The sequence below is a fragment of the Accipiter gentilis genome, chromosome 21 (genome assembly GCF_929443795.1).
Source record: "Accipiter gentilis chromosome 21, bAccGen1.1, whole genome shotgun sequence".
Taxonomy (NCBI): domain Eukaryota; kingdom Metazoa; phylum Chordata; class Aves; order Accipitriformes; family Accipitridae; genus Astur; species Astur gentilis.
This window is the reverse complement of record NC_064900.1, coordinates 21,448,180-21,468,724: the sequence shown is the minus strand read 5'-3', so window position 1 is coordinate 21,468,724 and position 20,545 is coordinate 21,448,180. Positions and strand designations below refer to the sequence as shown.

The 20,545-nt window shown below is 38.2% G+C and overlaps 1 protein-coding gene across 12 annotated transcripts in view; it reads left to right on the top strand.

The window, feature by feature from the left end:
* The window catches only part of ROBO2 (roundabout guidance receptor 2), a 947,974-nt gene that overhangs the window by 894,601 nt on the left and 32,828 nt on the right, over positions 1-20,545 (top strand). For 8 of the 12 annotated variants that reach the window (XM_049824867.1, XM_049824864.1, XM_049824874.1 and 5 more), the window contains 6 exons: positions 1,499-1,541; positions 3,115-3,242; positions 7,531-7,812; positions 8,185-8,310; positions 12,774-12,930; positions 18,912-19,172. In XM_049824867.1, coding sequence (XP_049680824.1) covers positions 1,499-1,541; positions 3,115-3,242; positions 7,531-7,812; positions 8,185-8,310; positions 12,774-12,930; positions 18,912-19,172 — 997 coding nt within the window. The remainder of the gene's footprint in view (positions 1-1,498; positions 1,542-3,114; positions 3,243-7,530; positions 7,813-8,184; positions 8,311-12,773; positions 12,931-18,911; positions 19,173-20,545) is intronic. The other 4 variants (XM_049824876.1, XM_049824871.1, XM_049824872.1 and 1 more) reach the window with 1 other exon arrangement.

The window sequence follows — 20,545 nt, the reverse complement described above, 5'->3', positions numbered from 1 at the left end:
GCATTTTGATTTTCTTTTCATTAATTGGTTTGATTACATCCTTTCAAAATTCAGCTATTAACCATTTTGATGTGACATGACTGCAGTGATTTTCTGATATTGATATTAGTCTGTTCTACAGTGAAGGGTAATTAATCACCCTACCCAAGCAGTCTTCCAGAAGGCCTTCCAGAGGGGCCAGTTTTGTCCCCTTTGCTGAGTGTAGACTGTAAAATTATCCTAGGAGTTAATAAAGTAACAAGGATTCTGTAGGGCATCAGAAGTGTTTTCCCAGTGGATTTATGTCATTGCTAATTTTTTTAATGCTCACAGTATTTCTAGTGGGTGTAGTAATCTTGTCTGATTAGAATGGTGTGTAATAGAAAGCCTAATCTTGAATTAGTGTAGTTTGGACTAACGTTTGGAAAATCTTGCAAATACTCTGGGAGCTCTAATTTAATGATGGGAATATCTGTCTTACAAAGCTAAATAGTATTTCCAAACCAAGGCCTATTTTAAATTAAACTGGCCACAGACTCTTCCATTCCTCTCGGAAATTCACACACTCATGTTGTCAGGGGCCTGTAAGGATGCAGGTGTCCAGGACACTGATATAATTTAATAGTCTGCCTTATCTATGCCTGACAATAAATAATGGGATATTACCACTGAGAACCAGAGTAGTCTGTTGGCCTTGGTTCAAAATATTTGCCAGTGCTTCAAAAAGAAACATCAAATGTTGTCAATTAGCATCTGACCAGTAACGTGGGTTTACCTATATTGCCCTGAAATGTAATCCTGTTAATAAGACAGATAAGGGATAGGCTGCATTTTGTCAAACACCCATGAATGGAACCATAAAAGCAATTGTCTCCCTTTGAATGTGTCGTTGGCATCCCCCACGGCAAGACTGGAAACACTTCTTCCCAGTGATACTGGTGTGTATGCATTTAAGTGTGGGTGCTGGTTCTTATGCAGTACTTCTAATGGAAATGGTGCAGCTGTATGCTTTTTTTCACCCCTTTGTCTCTAATAGAGCTGCCACCTCTGTATTTGTCCTGGGAGATGGCATATTTGTGTGGTGACATTATATTACTGCATTATGACATGATGTTATTAACTCACTGGTGCAATGTCATTATGTACTGAAGCAAAAGCATGCCAAGAAAACAATTTCATCACATGGCTCAGTCTTGCAACGTGAAGTCATATGAAGGGCCCTGGGGTAAATCCAGGCCTTTTGCCCAGGCGGCTGGTTTGCCTTGCAAGTTACAGAGCAAATTGATGTTAATAATGTGCAGTGAAATCCTGAACAAATTGTAACCCTAATGTGTTTGATCCTTTTCTTATCATCTCTGTACTTTATTATGTGATGATGCCAAGAGGCCTCTGATCTCAGACACTGAGCAGTTTGAATTGTTACTTTTAATTATTACTAATTGATTTTTCCCTGTCTTATATGTGTGTGCGTGTGTGTGTGTGTATGTTTGTTTGTTTTGTTTTTCCAATCAAAACACAGTCACTTTCCAAAGAGGAGATGGAGGACTAATGAGCAATGGAAGGTATGTTTCTTTGTATAAAGGTCTTTCCATAGTATTTGTTTTTAAAATTAGGGATCTGAAAAATGCTATCGGTGATGCACTTGGGTAATAACCAATCATTGGGAAGACTGACAATGCTAGGAGGAGTTAAGTAGCTTACCACAAGGTTTAATGACCTATCTGTTGTGCACTTTGGAGGAATCAAGCCCAGATGTTTCATATCTCCCAGATGCCCTGGAAGAAATGAGTAGTAAATATCACAAGGAATGTGTTCATTTGTTACTGGGATGTTTATTGCATTAATTAGACATTAGCAAATGAAGTTGCTTGTTGTTTAAGAGTCCTTATTGGCTCCCCCTAAATTGCTGTGAGTGAACAATTACACTTAATCGATCACGAAATAAATGATTCATGGATGATGAATAGGCTGTAGATTGATAGGACTGGATTCCACAACTTTGGCTACTCAATTGAAATTGATAAAAGCTGATAACGGGCCCATATATCCTCATCTATTTTCCCTTTGCCAATATGGAGATTGTAATTAGGCCCTGGTAATAACTTCCAATCTCCCGTTTAATCAATATTTTAGCAAAAAGAGATTAGGCCTAATGAGAGCAAGTAGATGTGGCAAGAAAGCGGATGGGTTTTCTTATTGCTGTTTCCATAGAAACCTATGTTTCTCTTAGGGATTGTACCAAGTGGGGGTCTATAACGTACAATGATCGGAAATGTTGCTCCAACTTCATGAGTGCATTAATAACCTAGAAGAGCTGCAGAACTGTAGATTTTTTTGTTTGTTTGTTTGGAGGAAGGGGCGTCTGCAGGAAATGATTTGTTTTCCCTGTTAAATAGAAATACAAACAATCCACCTGCCTTACTAAATTTCTGGCTGTTTATCCTGGGGTGAGAGAGACACGGTGCCTTATGGCCTGAAAGTACCTTCTCTTTTAACGTACTTGCTGTTTAATACTGCTCTCAAAGCTGGGAGTTACAGGGATATAAAAGCCATGCAGTAGTGGCAGATAAAGATACCTGTGGATTTTCTATTAATCCAACTCAAACCTGTTTGCCTCTAAACGATCCAAGAGTACTCAAAGAAAGAGTTGCGAGCCTATAGATGACAGGCATGCATTTGGGATGCAAGGGAAGGAAGAAATAGTAGCCCAAAGTCCTGGAAATGGCTGATAGGGAGCAATCAGTTTGAGTGATGGCTCCCTTGAGGTGGTAATTTATCATGCAGCGCTGGTGTAGGATCCCGTGATGGTGCTGCCTAACCCCTGTTTCACACAGACAACGGAGTTCATTTGGATTCTGGCAGAATCACAACGGATGCCTAGTCCCAATTCTACTGACAAAGTTGATTTGTATATAACCTTAATTAACTGCTCAAGGTCTTCAAATCATCAAAGGCTACACAATTTTAATTTGAAATAAATTAAAGTCTCCTAAACTGTTTGTTACCTATGGTGTTAGGAGGATAGTAATATGCTCTCTTCAATCATCAGTTGTCTCACAGATATTTTAATTTTTGTAAATATATATTTATATATTTATGTTTGTCTGCATATCTTTTTTTCTTATTCTGCTTCAGTCGACCAGGTCTGTTGAATGCAAGTGACCCCAGTTATCCTTGGCTTGCAGACTCTTGGCCTGCCACGAGTCTGCCAGTAAACAACAGCACTAGTGGCCCCAATGATCTTGGCAATTTTGGTCGTGGAGGTAGGTTTCATTTTATTAAGTCACTGTATAGTATACAATAGGCTTCTGTTAGTTAACATCTATGATAAACACTGTGTAATATTTTTATCATTATAGTTCTTTCTATGCTTGACTCAAGATGTCATTTAAAATTGACTTTAAAATGTTTATTTTTATTTGTCTTTTTCTACTTCTTTAAAATGTAGGTCTAGTTTGTAATTTGCCCCACAGTGGTGACACAGGGTCTGCTTATCATCTCAAGGGAAATGTGTCTGTTGCTCAAACTCATTCCCTTTTGTGTGGAGATGAGCAATCTGCTGTGCAGGGCCCTGTAGCCAGGAATGGAGGATGTTCATAAGAGCAGAGAAGAACCTGGGGGATGCAGGAAGGATGTTCCTTCAGCAGAAGGACAGAAGAACATCGTTGCTGTCACCTTACCCATCCCCTTCCTGCTGAGGGACTGCTCTCAGTCTCAACCATAATCCATGAAGAAGTCCTCACAGGTCTTTAGAAACTTTCCTTCTTATTGGAGGAAAGAATACATAAAAGGGAACTGTTCAGGTTTTTTAGGGGTTTATGTCCATTTTGAATTGAGGGAGGCCCTTTGCGGAGATGAGGTAATGATTCATAATTATGGTGATGAATCTTTAGAGGGGTTATTTTCTTTCAAACATTTTACTCAAATGGGAACTTAAAGATGTATGATTGGGATTTTTAAAAGTCATAGTAATATTCACATCTGTGTTGTTTCCTTGGTTTCTGTGATGTTATAACACAGCTAGTTCTGCATAGTGGTGTTCGGAACAAGACTTCCTAACGTAAATGAGTATATAAATATTTTTAAGACATAAATAAGTAAACAAAAATTAAGACAACTATATATATAAAAAATACATTAAAATGTAATGCAACTGCAAAAAAATCTGTAAAACGATCAAACTGATAAATGTGAAAAGAATTCAGTTTTGAACTGTATCAGAATCTGCTTCTGAAAATCATCCCTCACATCAGTTCTGTGTTCCCATGCAAAACTTCTTGCCTGTGGTTTGACTACTGTGACTTAAAATTACAACAAAACACTCTAGATTTATTTTCCATATAAAAATGTTGTAAAGCTCTTGTTTTACAAAAATATTATAAAGTAAGCAAAACTTTTGATGATATTTAGAAGGCAACTGAATACCTGGCAGCTTCTTTGTTGTGAATATCTTGAATTTAAAACCCTTCAGTACTTTTCCATCTTTTCATAAGCTCACATAATACAGAAAAATTACCATTTTCTCTTAGCATTTGGCTCTATATGACTGAAATTGGAAGCATGTTTTAAAGCTTTTGGCTTCAATGCGGATGAGGCGTAGGTCCAACTTTGTCCAAGAGATGCAACAGTTATATTTTGATTTTCAGGAGTTTAATTCCACCCATGATCTTTACAGTTGATTTCACACTTTTATTCTGGCTGGTTTGGGACCACTTATCCCTATTTGTTTCAGCAGTTGGAGTTTGGATGCTTCTGCATTAAGGAAGTCAGATGTCTTTTAACATGAATTAACTGTATAGATAGAACCTGGGCCTCTTTTACTTTTCAAAAGGTCTGTGATAATATAAAAGGTCTGTAAGAATTTTAAAAACAGTAAGGTGGGAATCAATCACTCTGGAAACTCAGAAGCTGAGGCAGGCAGTTCTAACATTGCCTTTAAGAGTGAAATCCATGTTATGTCATAGATAGCCATTGAGGGCAAAGGGGTGAGTAGGAAGCACAGGTTAAGTTTGGAGGCATGTAAGGCCACAAAATGGTACTGTGTCTTCCAGGGCAGCAAGAAAGAGGTTCCCTCAGGAAGTACTTTAGCACTATTTCATTTATCTCAAGAGTTACAAAACATGTTGGATTTCGGAGAGTTTTGGGGAAAGTGTCCAGTGGGAAATGTGTGTTCATCTTTGGTCTGAAATGTACAGTGTGTTTTTTTTGCTATGACAACTTGGTGGGAAAATCACACTTGATTTTTACTAGGTGATTATGGCATTTGGGAAAATGGCACTTTAATAGCTCTTTGAGTGCTTAGTGTATACATCTCATTGAGGTCAAAAAAGTAATCTGTGGCTGTACTGGAAATTCCCAGAACATCTGGAGAACCTCAGCTTATTAGTAAGAATGACTGAAAATTCTTGGCTGCTGGGAAGCTATGCAACTTTCCTTTCAAGTATGTGCAAATGTATAGTTCTCCGTTTTAAAATGGCTGTTTAGAGATGATACCTCTTCAGTTGCCAGGAACGTGCTCTTAAAGATAGATGTATGTCTGAGTACTAGAAAGATGAGCATTTTGCTAGTTTTTACTTCTGTGAGTCTGCAAATCCAACACAGACAGGTTGAGCTGGACTTACTTCGATTTACTTCATGTTATACATCAGCAACAGAATTCATTTACTAAACTTCAGTCCATTATACTTTGATGAAGCTGATTGTGGAAAGGAAAAATCTTTATATTGTGGATGAAATGCAAGAAGGATAGGAATGCACTTGTCTCTCACATCCCATGCTGTATTTGCACATAGATGCTTTTATGATTACGTACTGCCCCTAGAAAGCACATTGGATGTGTGCAGATAGGTAGTAATAACCTGATTTTGAAATATGACCTGTAGTTTGCATTAATTGTAATTTTTCTTTGCACTTACAATTTATCTACATATATAAGTTAATATAATTAAGGCTTTTTAAATACTTGATTGTGCCCATTTCCCTGTTGTTGTCTGCAAAACTAGATCATAGTGATAGACCCAAATTTAATCTCTGTTTCTGCAGTCTCTCTACTGAGCACTTGTTATTGCCATTTTTATTGTTAATATTGTGTTGTTGCCCTGAGACTGCAGATGTTATTAGGGTCCATATTAAAATGTTCACTATTACACACATGAATGTAGTAGAAAATAGTTGTGTGGTCTAAATGTTCACCCCAGGGGAAAAAAACCAACAAAACAGTGGGAGGAGGCCATGGTATAATATCTCATTGCTGGAAAAGTCTTGAGACAGTGAAAGAACAACTGTATTTCCTGAGGTTGCACAAAACCCATGTCTGAGTCTGGAACTGAGCCTAAACCCTCGTCTAGGTGCAAGAATCATCTTTTCTCTCTGGGGCTTAAGGTATATAAAAATGTCTGTGATACCTAGAATGAGATCTGGACATCTTCACTATAGGTGTATGCATTATCTCAAGTACAGTTTAACAGTTGGAATCCACATCTGCCATCCAGCTATATGAAGCAAATGGCATATAAATGATGCATTTTTCTAACAATTAAATTCCAGAATCGATTCAACTTTTCAGAGTCTAAATAAATTGTAAAAATAGTACCATTTGATATATTGACCTCTGAGAGAGCAGGAAGAGGGTTGTCGAGCTGTGGTTCTCCTTGGGACGTCATGCCAGTCATCATTAGATTCTTCACACTTCAGTAGTCTCAGCTTCTAAATCTAGTATTCTACCAGCAAAGGTCACTAAAATGTTTAGTAAGGAGAGAGATTGCCAATCTAAGTGATTAAAGGTACAAATTGCAGTGTGTGATAGGATTCAAGAGATGTAGAAAAGTCAACAGATGTTTAGTTAAATACGCTGTACTGGTTTTTGGGCAAATGTACTGGAGTATTTGGACAAGTTGTTCTCCATTATCAAAACTGCTTTGCCATTTTAAGAGACTGATCACTTAAATCCCTTCAGCATAACAGATTTTCTTTCATATATCAGGAGCAACTTGGTTTTGTCAGGTTTTTCTTTTGTTGAAAAGGAGAAATGTACTAGCTAATGTCAAAAAGAAAATTAGATAAGCTGATGCATAAAACTTCAAGGAAGTCAAGGTGATGTTCTTAAAAAATTACTTTGAGAGCTTTGGCATCCATGTAAGAATTTTGCTACGTATTTGCTGGGAAGGTTTCCTCTGTGATTTGTAGATTCACTCCTTTCATCATTTTCCTGAAGCCCAGACTGTTTCATTGGTTCTGACATAGAGTGAACAATTGAAAACATTCTTCAGTAGAGAAATATTCCAAACTTCACTTTCACAGTTGAAGGTACTGAAAAAAAAAATAAAAAAGATGGTTTTAGGCAGTGAGACGTGAAGGACAAGTGGTAGTCCTGTCACAGATGCTGATAGCTTGGCGATGGTTGTACATCATCTTCCCTTCGTTGGCTCATGGACCTGTCTCAGCTGAAATGCAAACGTGCAAAATGACACATTTATTTTTCATCTTAAACCTTGATACTTTCAGGCTTCCTGTGCATCAATGATTTGTTTCATTCCCCTATGTTCACCACAGATGTGCTGCCACCGGTGCCAGGGCAAGGAGATAAAACTGCTACTATGCTTTCTGATGGAGCCATTTACAGCAGCATTGACTTCACCACGAAAACTAGTTACAACAGTTCCAGCCAAATAACGCAAGCTACACCATATGCCACCACCCAGATACTGCATTCCAACAGCATCCATGAGTTGGCTGTTGACTTACCTGATCCTCAGTGGAAAAGCTCAATTCAGCAAAAAAATGACCTGATGGGCTTCGGTTACTCTCTCCCAGACCAAGGCAAGGGCAACAATGGTAATTACAGCTCTTATTTTCCAGAGCCCGTGGCTTTATACTGCATCATCTATGCATGAATTAAAAAAATCTTTTTGGTACGTAAGACACTTCATATCTGCCATAACTAATGCTTACATACCTTGCATGCATGCTGAACCTAACACAACCACAAAATATACTGTTCTGTGCATTTAATCCTCTTTGTCCTGTGCTAATCACCAAGCCATCTGCCTTCCATTAGGCTAGGATAGGTGTACATTAAAAAAAAAGAAAAATTAAAACTTGCTGCCCACGACATCTGCTGTTGACTTGCTAACTGCATGTGTTGCATGTGCTTGTGCTGTCAACTAATCACACGAGCCACTGTGACCTTTGCCCTTTAACCCTTAGCCTTGCTTTACATCCCTGACTACCGCGTGGCTGAGGGATTGGCTAATAGATTGCCACACAACCAGTCACAGGATTTCAGCACCACCAGCTCCCACAACAGCTCCGAAAGGAGTGGCAGCCTCTCAGGTTGGTTCCACCGCCGTGGGTGGGTGAGGGACGGAGGGGTGTTGGTGAGCAGCTCGCCAGGGAGGCGGATGACCTCCCAGGTGCACTTTGCAGATAGGCATGAGGGTGTCTGCCCACTGGAACATCAGCAAACAGCATCGTGTTGGCCTCTACAAAAAAAAAATGCCTTTTGCAAAACCTGTTTGGAGGTAATTGGAGTATCCTCCCAACCAGCACTTGTCAGCACAATTGCAAACCTTGCCTTGTCCCATCCCTTCCCTGACAGCACAGTTCATGGAGCAAATATATTTCTGCATCAATCCTCAGTTTATAGGTCTCCCCACATTGAACTTCATGAGGAAATGAATATTTTTGTTGAGTTGTTAACAGATTCGCCACTCCATGAGCTGTTTCTAAATGGTTTTTTTCAGTGAGGCAGCTCAGAAATAAATGTAGGGTCCTGTGAGATGACCGGGGTTTCAAAAATTGTGCCAAGTCTGTATACAAACAGAATGTAAATTTTATGTGTGTGCTGCATGTTATATTGGAAACATGATGCATTTTCATTGGATAAAAATGATTGTAGTATATGTTGTTGTGTATTATATTTGAACACACCTTTTTCTTGATTTCTTTAATTTTGCTTACTTGTTGCTTATGTTATGTATGACTATGTCTTTTTTTTTTAAAGACAAAAACTGAAAAGCCAGCAATTAAAAAGAAAGTCTGCTATTTCACTCAGCTGAAATGTGAGAGCTGAAGGAACTTAAATTTCAAACTCATACTATATCCATAGCCTTTTGAAGTTCCACTATAAGTTGGAGCAATCATAACAGTAACAGATCAACCCTAGAAATGGCTTCTTTACATCAATTTAAATGACTATTCAAATTGAATGTTGAGATTAGAAGCCTATAATCATTGGCCCATAACTTAAATAGCCAAATGTGTTTGCAAGTCTTGTGTTCTCATGGAGAATATTAGCTGATTTGAGTCAGATCAAAAAATAGGCTTGTGGCATTGACAGAGAGGTACCTGAGAGCTAAGTTCATATGACATTTCAAGAAAGGTTCTTGTTCCTTGTATGTGAGATGTATTGGCAAGTAGTTTAGGGAATCAGCTTGCTCCTCTGGCTGCATGAAAATGCAGAAATTGATATGCTGAGGTACAAATGTGCCAGTTATCAGAGGGCAGTATCACACTTTAGATGTGTTGACAGCTACAGCTGCCTAAGAATTTTCTCAGAAAATACAAAGTTTCATTGGAAATGCCACTTGATCAAAAGCTGGACTTTGAACAAATATTTCAAGTGAAACCTATTTTTGTGTAGTGTTTCTCAGTTTGAAGTAAATTTTCTGATGACACACGGAAACTTCAGGTTAGCCAGTCTTTCTATGACCGGGGCACTCCTGTTGTGATCAAAGCAGCTCCCACCTGGATGCCCTAATGCTCAGATATGTGTCAAACTGTTGGACTGCAGTCAGTATTTTGCTCTCCCTGGCCCACTAATTATGTCTTTAATGCCAGCTAATTATGTCTGTAATACATGAGAAACTGGGGGAGACCTTCAAGTAGTCCAATAATTAGAGCATCACTGGAGTCAGAGACCAGCTTTGATTGCGTATTCCCCATCAGGGTGATCAGGGATTTGTTTTCTCACTTCCTTGGTTAGTACTTTAGGTACTACTTATTATTCTGCCTAAGTTTCTGTCTCTCTCAAATGAATATCATGAGAAGTCCTATCCCACTGTGGAATGGAAAATAGCTAAAAACTCGACTGCTTTGTGAGGCATGCAAATTCTGTGGCTGTACTTTGCACAGCTCCCAGCTTATGTCAGTGCTATGATTATCAGCCTGACTGGCAAATTCTTTTTCCAGGACCTGATTCATCTAGAGATTTAAACAATATAATTGAATTTCAGTGTGAGGAGACGCTGAAACATCAAGCATCATTGCTGTGGGGAAACAAGGCTTTGGTGCAACAGTTTTCAAACACACATCAGGCATTTTGTATTAGTTGCCTGTTCCACTACACTGACAGTGGAGTAACTCTGCCAATGGGGACAGAAGAGAAATCTCCTCCCCAGCTGTACGATGTAGGCTGCTTCCCCTGCCAGCAATGACCTTGGAGTTCCTTTCTTTTATTTCTTCATCTGAACAGAGTTCCTCAGCTCTCTGTTTCACTCTAATAGCTCCGCTATCTTTGACCTTTCTCTCCAAAATCCCCCGAATTCAGGTGACTCCATACTTAGCATCCCACATATCCAACCTGTTTTACCAGTCTCCTAAGATTACCAAGATGCTACACTTCCAAAATCTTCCTCTTCACCTCAAATAATCTCTAAGCTTAAGTTCTTCTCTGCATTTCTCTTCTCTGAGTAGTCTTAGTTTAAATCTCCCTGCAACACATACACACACACACACTTTTATGCATGTGCTTTCCTCCCAAAGCAGCCCCTTCTGCCTTAGCTCTTGTTGGCTCTTACTCCTGCTGACTTTTCAAAAATTTCCCCATGTCCCACAAATCAAAATTTAAGTACTTCCTTTGTAGTTTTGTGACCCTACTTCTAACTCCGCTTTCTGCCACACCTGTGCTTTGAAAGCTTCATTTTCCTTCCAGAAGGTTCATGTATTTGTTCTTCCATTGCCACCATCACTGGGGTTTCTTTTCTGTTGATCAAAATGTTCTTTCCCTTTTCAAGAAAGCTTCCCTCTCTGCCAGGCTACAAAAGGAGGGAAGAGCCTGTCTTGCATCCTAATAGATGGAATATCAGCTCAGTTTGCACATAGTGAATGACAGGATCTTGGCTGGACTATAAATACTCCAAGATGAGGAAGGAAGAGCTCTGGTCTGGAATTGAGTAATGCAAAGCAAAGTCTTGTTTGCAACGTGCTGCCAGCCAGGCTGATTAGAAACCTTGCCAGACTTATTGCCTGTCTCTAGCAACCACAACAAGAGGTGAAAAGAGAAGTCTTGGCTATTCTGAATCACAGGATCACCTTTTTCTTCACTCTCTATTCATTCCTGCGTTGGTGCAGCTGACATTTGGAGATAACTGAAGAAAGCCACTGTCTCTCAGACGAAAAGTCCCATGACCCGTGCTGGTCTCTGTTGCTAGAACTGCACCTCCTTCTGAATTTCTCTATGCCTAAAGCTAGAGCCATGGCAAAGAGGGTGGTGCCTGCCAGTGCACACTGTGCCACCCTGCCTGACAAGTCAGTTGTGGCTTTTTTTGTTTCATTGCTGTTGAAAACTTTTTACATGGGGTTTTTTGGCTGATCCTTATAAATCAGCAAGAGATGTCAGTGGCTAAGATGGATTAAACTGTGCTTTCTGCAACAGGCAAGGGGTGAGTGACTGCCAGCTGGGTACCCCACTGAAAAAGCATATGACAAACCATTCTTCCACCCAATGATCCAGAGAATTTGAAAGCCACAACAAAATGTCAATAAATAGATGGGTCTCCAAGCAGTCAAGGGATTTGAAATCTTGTGCCATGCTTCCTCTTAATGAATTCCTGACAAGAAAAAGGAGTCAGGGCAAAATAAAAGAAGCAAAACAAGTGGGATGAGAGCTTTCTCTGTAAGATCGCTTTCACAAAAATGGAAGTGTCTCAACTGGAGAAGTGGGTACAAGGACGAGAAGAGAAGAGAAGAGAAGAGAAGAGAAGAGAAGAGAAGAGAAGAGAAGAGAAGAGAAGAGAAGAGAAGAGAAGAGAAGAGAAGAGAAGAGAAGAGAAGAGAAGAGGGCTTAAGCAAAATGCATTGCTCACTTCGTTTCTATCAGCCTCCTCTATTAGAGTTGTGTATCAGAAATAGAACTCTTCTCTCTAACCGCACAAGATATTTGAATCCTGTGAAAGAGACAGTCCTGCAACATTGCAGATGACTTCCTGATGTTTTTTAAAATGTAACGTAGTAAATTCCTATCAGCAAAACCCTGTTTCTTTTTGTTTTGACAGCTTACACTTGTCATTCTTGCTGAAAGATACTGAGTCTAATGACAACTTTTTTACATTGTGTCCTTAACCTCTCTGTTATCCACAGAAGAAGATTATGCAAAACAGTGTTATAAGCGCATCAGATTCTGACATTTGAAATAATTTGCTATGGTCTGTTATATTTTTATCTAACAGTCAATTCAAGAATTCATAAAGCGGATATGAATATATCAGTAAATATATTTCTGATACAGCAAAACACGTCTTCCCTTGGTTGGGCACTACTGTGGTGCAAATGTATGAAGTTTTATAAAGAATTGATTTTCAGCAATTATTCAGAATACTTTTCCATTCCATTCTATTATTATTTATAAACTTGTAACAGCATTAGCACGTTGATGCCGATTCTGCTGAGATAAAAATACATCTTCTTTTTTTGGGGCATGCCATCTGGAATCAGAATTCTTTCAAAGGAATGTAAATAGCTAGCTTTTTCCCCCACATTATATTTCTAACATTTTATTTTTCTTTTTGGATTTTCAGGTGGAAAAGGAGGGAAAAAGAAGAAAAACAAAAATACTGCCAAGCCCCAGAAAAATAATGGTTCAAACTGGGCCAGTGTTCCCCTCCCACCCCCTCCTGTGCAGCCACTTCCAGGCACAGAGCTGGAACACTATGGGGTGGATCAGCAAGAAGCAGGGTAATTGTCTGCTTTTTCTTTTGAAGAAAAATCTGTGGTTTGCAGAGATGAGGCTTTTTTTTTAATTTATTTTGCTAAATGACAATATTATTCTGTTTTGTTAAAAAAAAAAAAAAAAAAAAAAAAAGAGAGCGAGCCTTATCCTATAGACTTATTCAAGGCTATGGAGGAGGAATGTTTGAATAGCTTCTCTTGTTAATGACTGAAGACAGAAATAAAAGTGACCTTGCTTCATCATCGTGCAGGGCTTCTCTGCTTACTCATGCTGAGAAGTATCTCTCTTCACTTGTAGTTTAATTGAATTCTGTTGGGACTGCTTGCAGATGATGGGACTCCGAGTGAGTAAGGATGACATAATCTGGCTCCTTGTATTTTTTCACTGCTTTGATGTTTAAAAATATTAAAGCCAACAGAACAAAAAAAACCCACAGTAAATTGGATTAATTTTAGAAGATCAACCAGTGGATAATAATCTTCTCATCAGCTTTTAGGAGAAATTTCACAGTTGAGGAAGGCATCCTATTTATAGGCCTTTTTTATGTATTTAAACAACTCTTGAGTTTCTGGAACCTTACACTTATTTTTGGGTAGCTTAAACTTGTTCTCAAGGACACAGAATCACACAAAAAGCACTAAATGAGAGGAAAGAGACATTTCCTGTACAGAGAACAACTATGGAATGCTTTTTATAAAGTGAAATTATATGAAATACCCAGTTATCAAACTTGGGAGGAAAATCAGAGTATATAGAAAAATGGTTTACTGTGGTCAGTTTTGTTGGAGACTTTGAGAATCATTGTTCTGCCAGGGACAAATTTCTGTCTATTTAAATACATGGATTAATCAATAATTCCTGAAGATTAAACATATGTTTTAAAAATCTTTCTAATAGCTTTACTGAATAAAAGTATTTCAAGTGTTATCTCTGTTGTAAGCATGAATTGATCATCACTACTTCTATAATGAAAATTAGAACTAAATATTAATATTTTGTACCAAGTTTATAGCAGTTTATACCAATTCCTTCAACTCCTAAAATGAATAGTAACTAACTGTGTAAGTCAGTGTAGTTTCTTTTAAAATGAAGGTCCATTCAGGTTGTATTAGAGTATTAGAGTTAGAATTTCAAAGCAAATATAAGGGAAAATATATAACCTTCCTGATTGCAAGTGTTGTTTAAATCTCAAGGCAAAAAGTGCGTATAATCATTATGTTCTGTATTCTGTTATAAAAAGCTAAAGTAAATTTAAGATAGTTTTGCCATATAATATTTGTCTTTATCAGTTTATATCCTTAAAATTCATGTGCAGCCATTTCTCTAAAATAATTACGCTATCGAAGGCAAACAACTTTGATTTTCTTTCTGGACAATGAAATAGCATAAAAGGTAAATGGAAATACCTTCTAGAGAAATCCCTTGTGACACAAGGCTTGACTCCTCAGTTGCATAAAGTGTCTGTTATTTAGCTGGAAGGAATGATGTTGATCACCAAGACAGCACTGGTTATTTAAGGATAAGGTAGTCAGCAGCCTTCCAGGTTCCCAACAATTCAGACTTAGTTTTTCCTCTGATTATCTTTTGAATTACTCTTCTCTGGTTTTTGTACTATCTCATTAACAGTGGTTGTAACAAGACCTTCTAACGTGCATTTTACCAAACACAAAAAAATTTTGAAAATTAGACTTACAGTATCAGTCTTGAGCTACAGTAATTTGCAACCAACTTCACTGAAATTAGTGAATCTGCAATGCCCATACTTCCTGAGGAGGTATCCAATTCTAACAGTCGTTCTGTATTGAGGGGTTGATCTTGTTTCTGTCGTTTTCAACATGCTAAAATAGAATGAATCATAGACCGCATTCCTTATGTTGCATTTAATATTGACATATCGGGTAAAAAAAAGCAAGCAATTTTTTAAAACTGTTTTTCTTGATTTGCTTTGATGTATATTATGTATGTCAAGTTCAATGTGTTTTAATTTTAGAATTAATGACATGCAGATGCAATTATATTGTGAATTATAGTTGAAAAATGGACTTCCATTCAGAAAAACTGAAGACTTTAATAAAGTTCTTGCAAAGTGATATGAAAGGTGAAAGTTCAGAGCAATAAAACAAGGAAGTGAGCATCTAAACAGAAACGTATATTTCTGTGCATGTCTTCCTATAAATCTTGAATTCAAGTGTGAGTTTCATTGGCATGAATATCCCGAATAAACTAAACAATCTTGATACCTTATTTTGCTTACTAGGAATTAACACTAGGGGCCTATTGTCTTATAAATTGTAAAAGAAAATCCACAATAGCAGCAAGTGGAAAAAAAAAAGTCACCTAACTTAATCAGAGGTAAGGAAGAAAACCAGAATACTCTCTTAGTTCTCTCTACCGTCTTCTCCCCAGAACTGAGGTTTGCATTCACCTCCATTTTTCCATGAACTGCAACACACATAAGGAAGGGTGAATATGTTAATCCAAGCAGCCATTGTATAGAATGTGGTAGCCTTTGGGATGTCTTAAATTCCTATTTAACCTTTGCAGAAAGTCTGTTTATACTCTTGTTTTCCTAGCAAGCTCTTTCCTGTGAAACATCCCCCTTTTTTGTGGTCTTCTGCAAACTCTGTGTTTGTTCTGTGTTGGCTTCCTTAATTTTCTCTTGTATATACTGCAAAGTCTTTGAAGTTTCTCTTTTCCTGTAGTAGCTCCCAATCAAGCATGTTCCCTTCCCTGCCCTTTTCAGAGAAGATGCTTTTGCTTGGTTTTATCTAATAAACTTGACAGTAAGGAAATGCTTATTACTTATTCATTATCATCTTCTTATGTTTTTTCATTAATAATATGCATGATCTTGAGCCAACCCCAGTAAAGGCAGTCTTCATATTGTTATCATTGGTTATTTTTTTTCCTTACTATTGATTCCACCTTAAAATGCAATATTAGCTGCTGGATATCAATATATTTGATAGTCATTTTCTGGTTTTAGAAAAAGTAAAGAAGGTAATAAAAAAATCCTTTCTGGCAAGGCCTAGACAGGGAAGCTTTCTTTGCTGCAATGATGTGTGTAAAGGAACAGAACTGTTAAAGAATGTGCCCCTTATCTATCACGTCTGGTTTTTATTTTGAAGAAAAAAATCTATCAATGTAATGAACCAAGCTTTTTAATAGAATAAAAGTGCTGAGAATAGAAGAAAAATTATTAGAAACATAGAGAGTCATATTTGTTAACCAGAACTTATTTAGGGACTTAATTATCATGAAATTACAATCAGAGGTCCCTAGAGAAATTAAGGTGATTAGATTTTAATAAGAAGTACTTGAAAAAGGTTGCATGCATTTTCACCAAGTTGTATGTACTCAGAAAACCAAAAAGAACATGGATGTGATCAAAATTCACTGTGCAGGTTCCAGAAGTTTCAATAACTGTATCATTTATATGAGGTGTAGTTAGCATGTAGCCTGTTAGGTTTCCTAGCTTTTTCTTGCAGACTGGTTTTGTTTTTGTGGTTATTTTTGGTAAAATGCAGGTTAGAACTGGTGGCTTTTCAGGCATCTTACATTATGAAGTCAAAGGTTCTTGTACCTGAAATCTTGAATCTCAATGGCCTGAACCTCAGGCTTACACTCCTTTCCATTTCAAAGAAAATCTAGGTAAAGATATGGTACTTGTGCAGAATCTTTCTCCTAAGAAATCTTTTTCTAAGAAATCTTTTTGCTATCAAGCTGAATGTTTGGGGATTTGAAGCAAGTAGGGTCAAAAGGCAAGCACATCCAAAGCTCGTTTATGCATTACTGAAAACTCACTAAGGAGTATCTTTCTGGCCTGTCCCTTTTAAAGAAGAAGCCATTACACTAAAGCATGAGGTTGAGAGAGTAAAAATAAGTGACAGAGCTGTTGCACAGTACATTTTTAGCAGCATGAGATAGAATGGTCCCTTCACTCTTGGGTGGCAATGTCATGAGTGAATATTGCAAGGAAACACAAATTAGAGCTAGTCATATCTTAATTGTCTCCTAAGGAATTGAATATGTATCATATAACATTTTCTTAAATCTCTGTGTTATCAAAATGGTAATGATCATTCACTCAAAAGCTCATAAATGCCAAGTGTTAAGATGCAGCATTTATTTGCACCTCGGTACACAAACGTATGTTTGTGTACCTACATATGGTTATATCTTGATATAGGTTTGAAGTGATACCAGCCTTAATTACAAGATATTTCATTTTGGATGATTAAGTCAGGTTGGTTTAGCTACCCTGAATCTGTGCGTTTAAATATAGACTACAGACTTTTGAATAAGGAAAAGGTAGTTTAGTTAAGTTTAGAAATCTTTGGAATTTACATAAAGTAAATGTTCTGTTCATAATACAGGTTTTGAAACTTCTCTGTCTCAGTGTTCCCAGCCTTTTTGTAACCCGGCTTCACCCTTGAGAAAATTGGCAGTGATTAATTTTTCTGAGGGAAATTGGTAATTCCTTCCTTCCAAATTAGAAGCCTGAAAGGAGTATTTTTAAACTGTTTTAAGAAATTAACTGTATAATGCAATGCATTGCCTACCTGCATTGCAGAAAAAAGGGGTGTACCTTGTCAGCAGGCCTTGACGGTGGAAAGAAGATAAAGTGACTTAGATGATGCTTAGGGAATGGCCTTTAGAGTGTGAGATGGTTTAACAAAGAAGGAGCTGTGAGAGCTTTTGGTTGTCTGGTTGCTTTTTGAAAAGAGCTGTTTAACCAGAGGTATTTTGGAATACGCTGAGAGTTAAGAAGAAACGTATGCAGATGCTCAAAGGACTGCAGACTGACTGGACGTTTTGAAGATGGGAAGAGTAGACAGTGTTGAGATTTGAATGGTGTGATCGTCAGCAGAGAAGTGCACAACTAAAGTTATGTTCAGATTAGGGAATTACTCAGGGGAGATAGAACACAGGGAATGACCACATTCACTAGGGCCTATTCATCTTGAGTGATGCTGGTGTCTCTAAGGGGCAGGATTGTGGGATGATACTGTAATACAGCACTGAATTGAAAGGTCCTGTCATGAGGACAGAGACAGAAAAGGATTGAATTGCTGGCAAAGGTTACATAATAGAATAGAATATAAAGCTTCTGTTTCTAGCCCTGATCAGATGTAGCATTAGCTCTTACACCTTTAGTATAAGACTAAAAATTGAACCACAGAAACCTATCAGAACATCTCTTTTATGTGAAGAGAGAAGAATTTGGTATTGAAGAATATTGGTAGTTGTTAATCTTTTCATTTACTTTGAGCAGGTATGTTGAAAGTGTTCAGATTTAGCACTGCCTAGGTAAGGCCCAGTAAAGATTGGTTAGGAGGTGGTGTGATAGCAGAGCTGTCAGCATGTGTGCTAATGTATCTTATCAGCTGATGCTGTGACATAGCATATGCTTAGGGTCAGTGCTGCTGCAACATGAATGTATTACACGTCATAGTAGATACCTATATGCAGTGTGGAAAGACCAGAATTTATGTGGAAAGTGTAGCTTTTTTATTTAAGCTACAAAATAAAATCAAATAGTAAACTTACAGACAAAGAAAGGGGAGGATGGGAGTAAGGAAGTGCATAGTGCAACTACGTAAAGCTCACTCTGTCTTTTAAGAATGCTGCCATTTTCATGTCTAGGTCAATCTTCATGCATTCTCCTAGGCTAATGGTCCAGGAAGTGAGTTAGTTCATTTTTGTTGTTGACTGTGGCGTAACATGATCTAATCGCCATTAACAAATGTGATAATGGATCAGTAATTTTTTGTTGCACATCTTGTTCAAGTCGCTTAGCTGTTGCCGGAAAAATTAAACAGGCTCAGTAAGGAGAATTTAAGCAATTATGACCATATTTTCAATAAATGTTAAAGCTCACACTGCGTGAAGAGGGTTCCAACTGTAGCAGAAATCCTGTATACCATCTACTGCACGGGATGAGATGAGATTTGGTATATACTAAGTTATTTGGTTTTTGTTTTAGATATGACAGTGATGGTTGGTGTCCACCCTTGCCAGTTCAGACCTACCTACATCAGGGCATGGAGGATGAGCTTGAAGAAGATGATGATCGTGTTCCCACACCTCCTGTCCGAGGAGTAGCTTCATCACCTGCAATCTCCTTTGGGCAACAGTCAACTGCAACCCTCACACCTTCTCCACGAGAGGAGATGCAGCCAATGCTTCAAGCCCACCTTGATGAATTAACTAGGGCTTACCAGTTTGATATAGCAAAGCAGACATGGTAAATGTTTGAAGGGGGCACCTGTGGTCTGGGAAGTGAAAGCATAATAATAGTTTATTCCTTGACGGCATAAATATCAACTGTGTTCAGTAACATTTCAGTAATGTTTCCAGAGCAGTGAAATGGAAGAAGAGATAGCAAAACTGTGTCTACAGTGTGAAGGCCTTAAACATTAGTAGGTGCTTTTTAAACCATAATGCTTGGTAATATGTTAACTCTTGGCTAAAAACATGTAAAAGTAATATTCCTTTGGAGTTTTACATACATTCAACTAAGTAGTTAACACTCACCTGCTGATAACTTTTGTACAGTTCAGAGTACTCTCTTTCCATGCTAGCAAAAGATATGAATTTTTTAGGATTTTCAAAAATTTTGAGGTTCTAAATTCCTGATTAAAAATAATGCTAGTCACTTGAAATAGCAATGTAGCAGCTTTTACCCTGTGTCACATGAGAATGAAGTATTTGCATCTCTGACTGTAGTTTGAAATACCATGAAATTTCTGACTCATAGGGAAAAACCCAGAAATAGCAGAAAGGAAGTTGTTAGTATTTACAAAATGGATCTAGCGTTTTAGAGTGCTTTATGCCTATTTAAAGGAAGAGCAAGCAAATACCACAGTAACATTTCCCCTGCAAAACAAACAGAAGCAATCTCTTCAGGGACCAAAAAAGAACTTGTCAACTGCACCAGGCTGGGGATATGGTGAAGGTCAGTTGCTTTCTGGATGTTCCCTAAGCGGCAGTTGTCCTTTTACAACTTTTCTATCCAGACAAAGCCTGTGAATCTCGGAGGAGAGGAGCAGAGCTAGTTACTGAATGGCGTGCTGCCAGCAGAGGAGCAGCCTTTCTTCACTGGTAAATAAAGCCACAGAGTTATTCAGCTTGAGCTACCATAAATAGATCAGGCAGGTAGGCAGGTGGTGCCAAATCAAAGCCAGCTGTTTTCCCTGGACACCGTCAAAGCCTCGAGGCTTGCCTGCAATCTGCACTCAATCAACAGGGTACTTTGGTCCTGCTGCAGTGCCACGCTGCCAAGCACAGACTCCGACCTGCCTGTGGGACAGACCCAAATCCCAGGCAGCAGCTAGACCCGGCCTATTGAAGGTAGCTGACTTGTGAGCCAGCACACAGATGCATACCCTGTCTGTGCAGTCAATCGCTGCTGCATTTTGCAGCTGTTACCCTTTCTATGCCCTACAAACTGTGGGTGCCAGTCTGGGAGTGGATAACGTAGTAGGACTCTGTAGCAAAGCCTCTTGCAACTGACAGGGGAGGTCTTACTCCCTTTTTGGAGAAATGAAAATTGATTGGGAAGTGTCATAATGTGCTCAGGAATACACAGATTTTAACATCACTTTTGTGTAAGGTCAC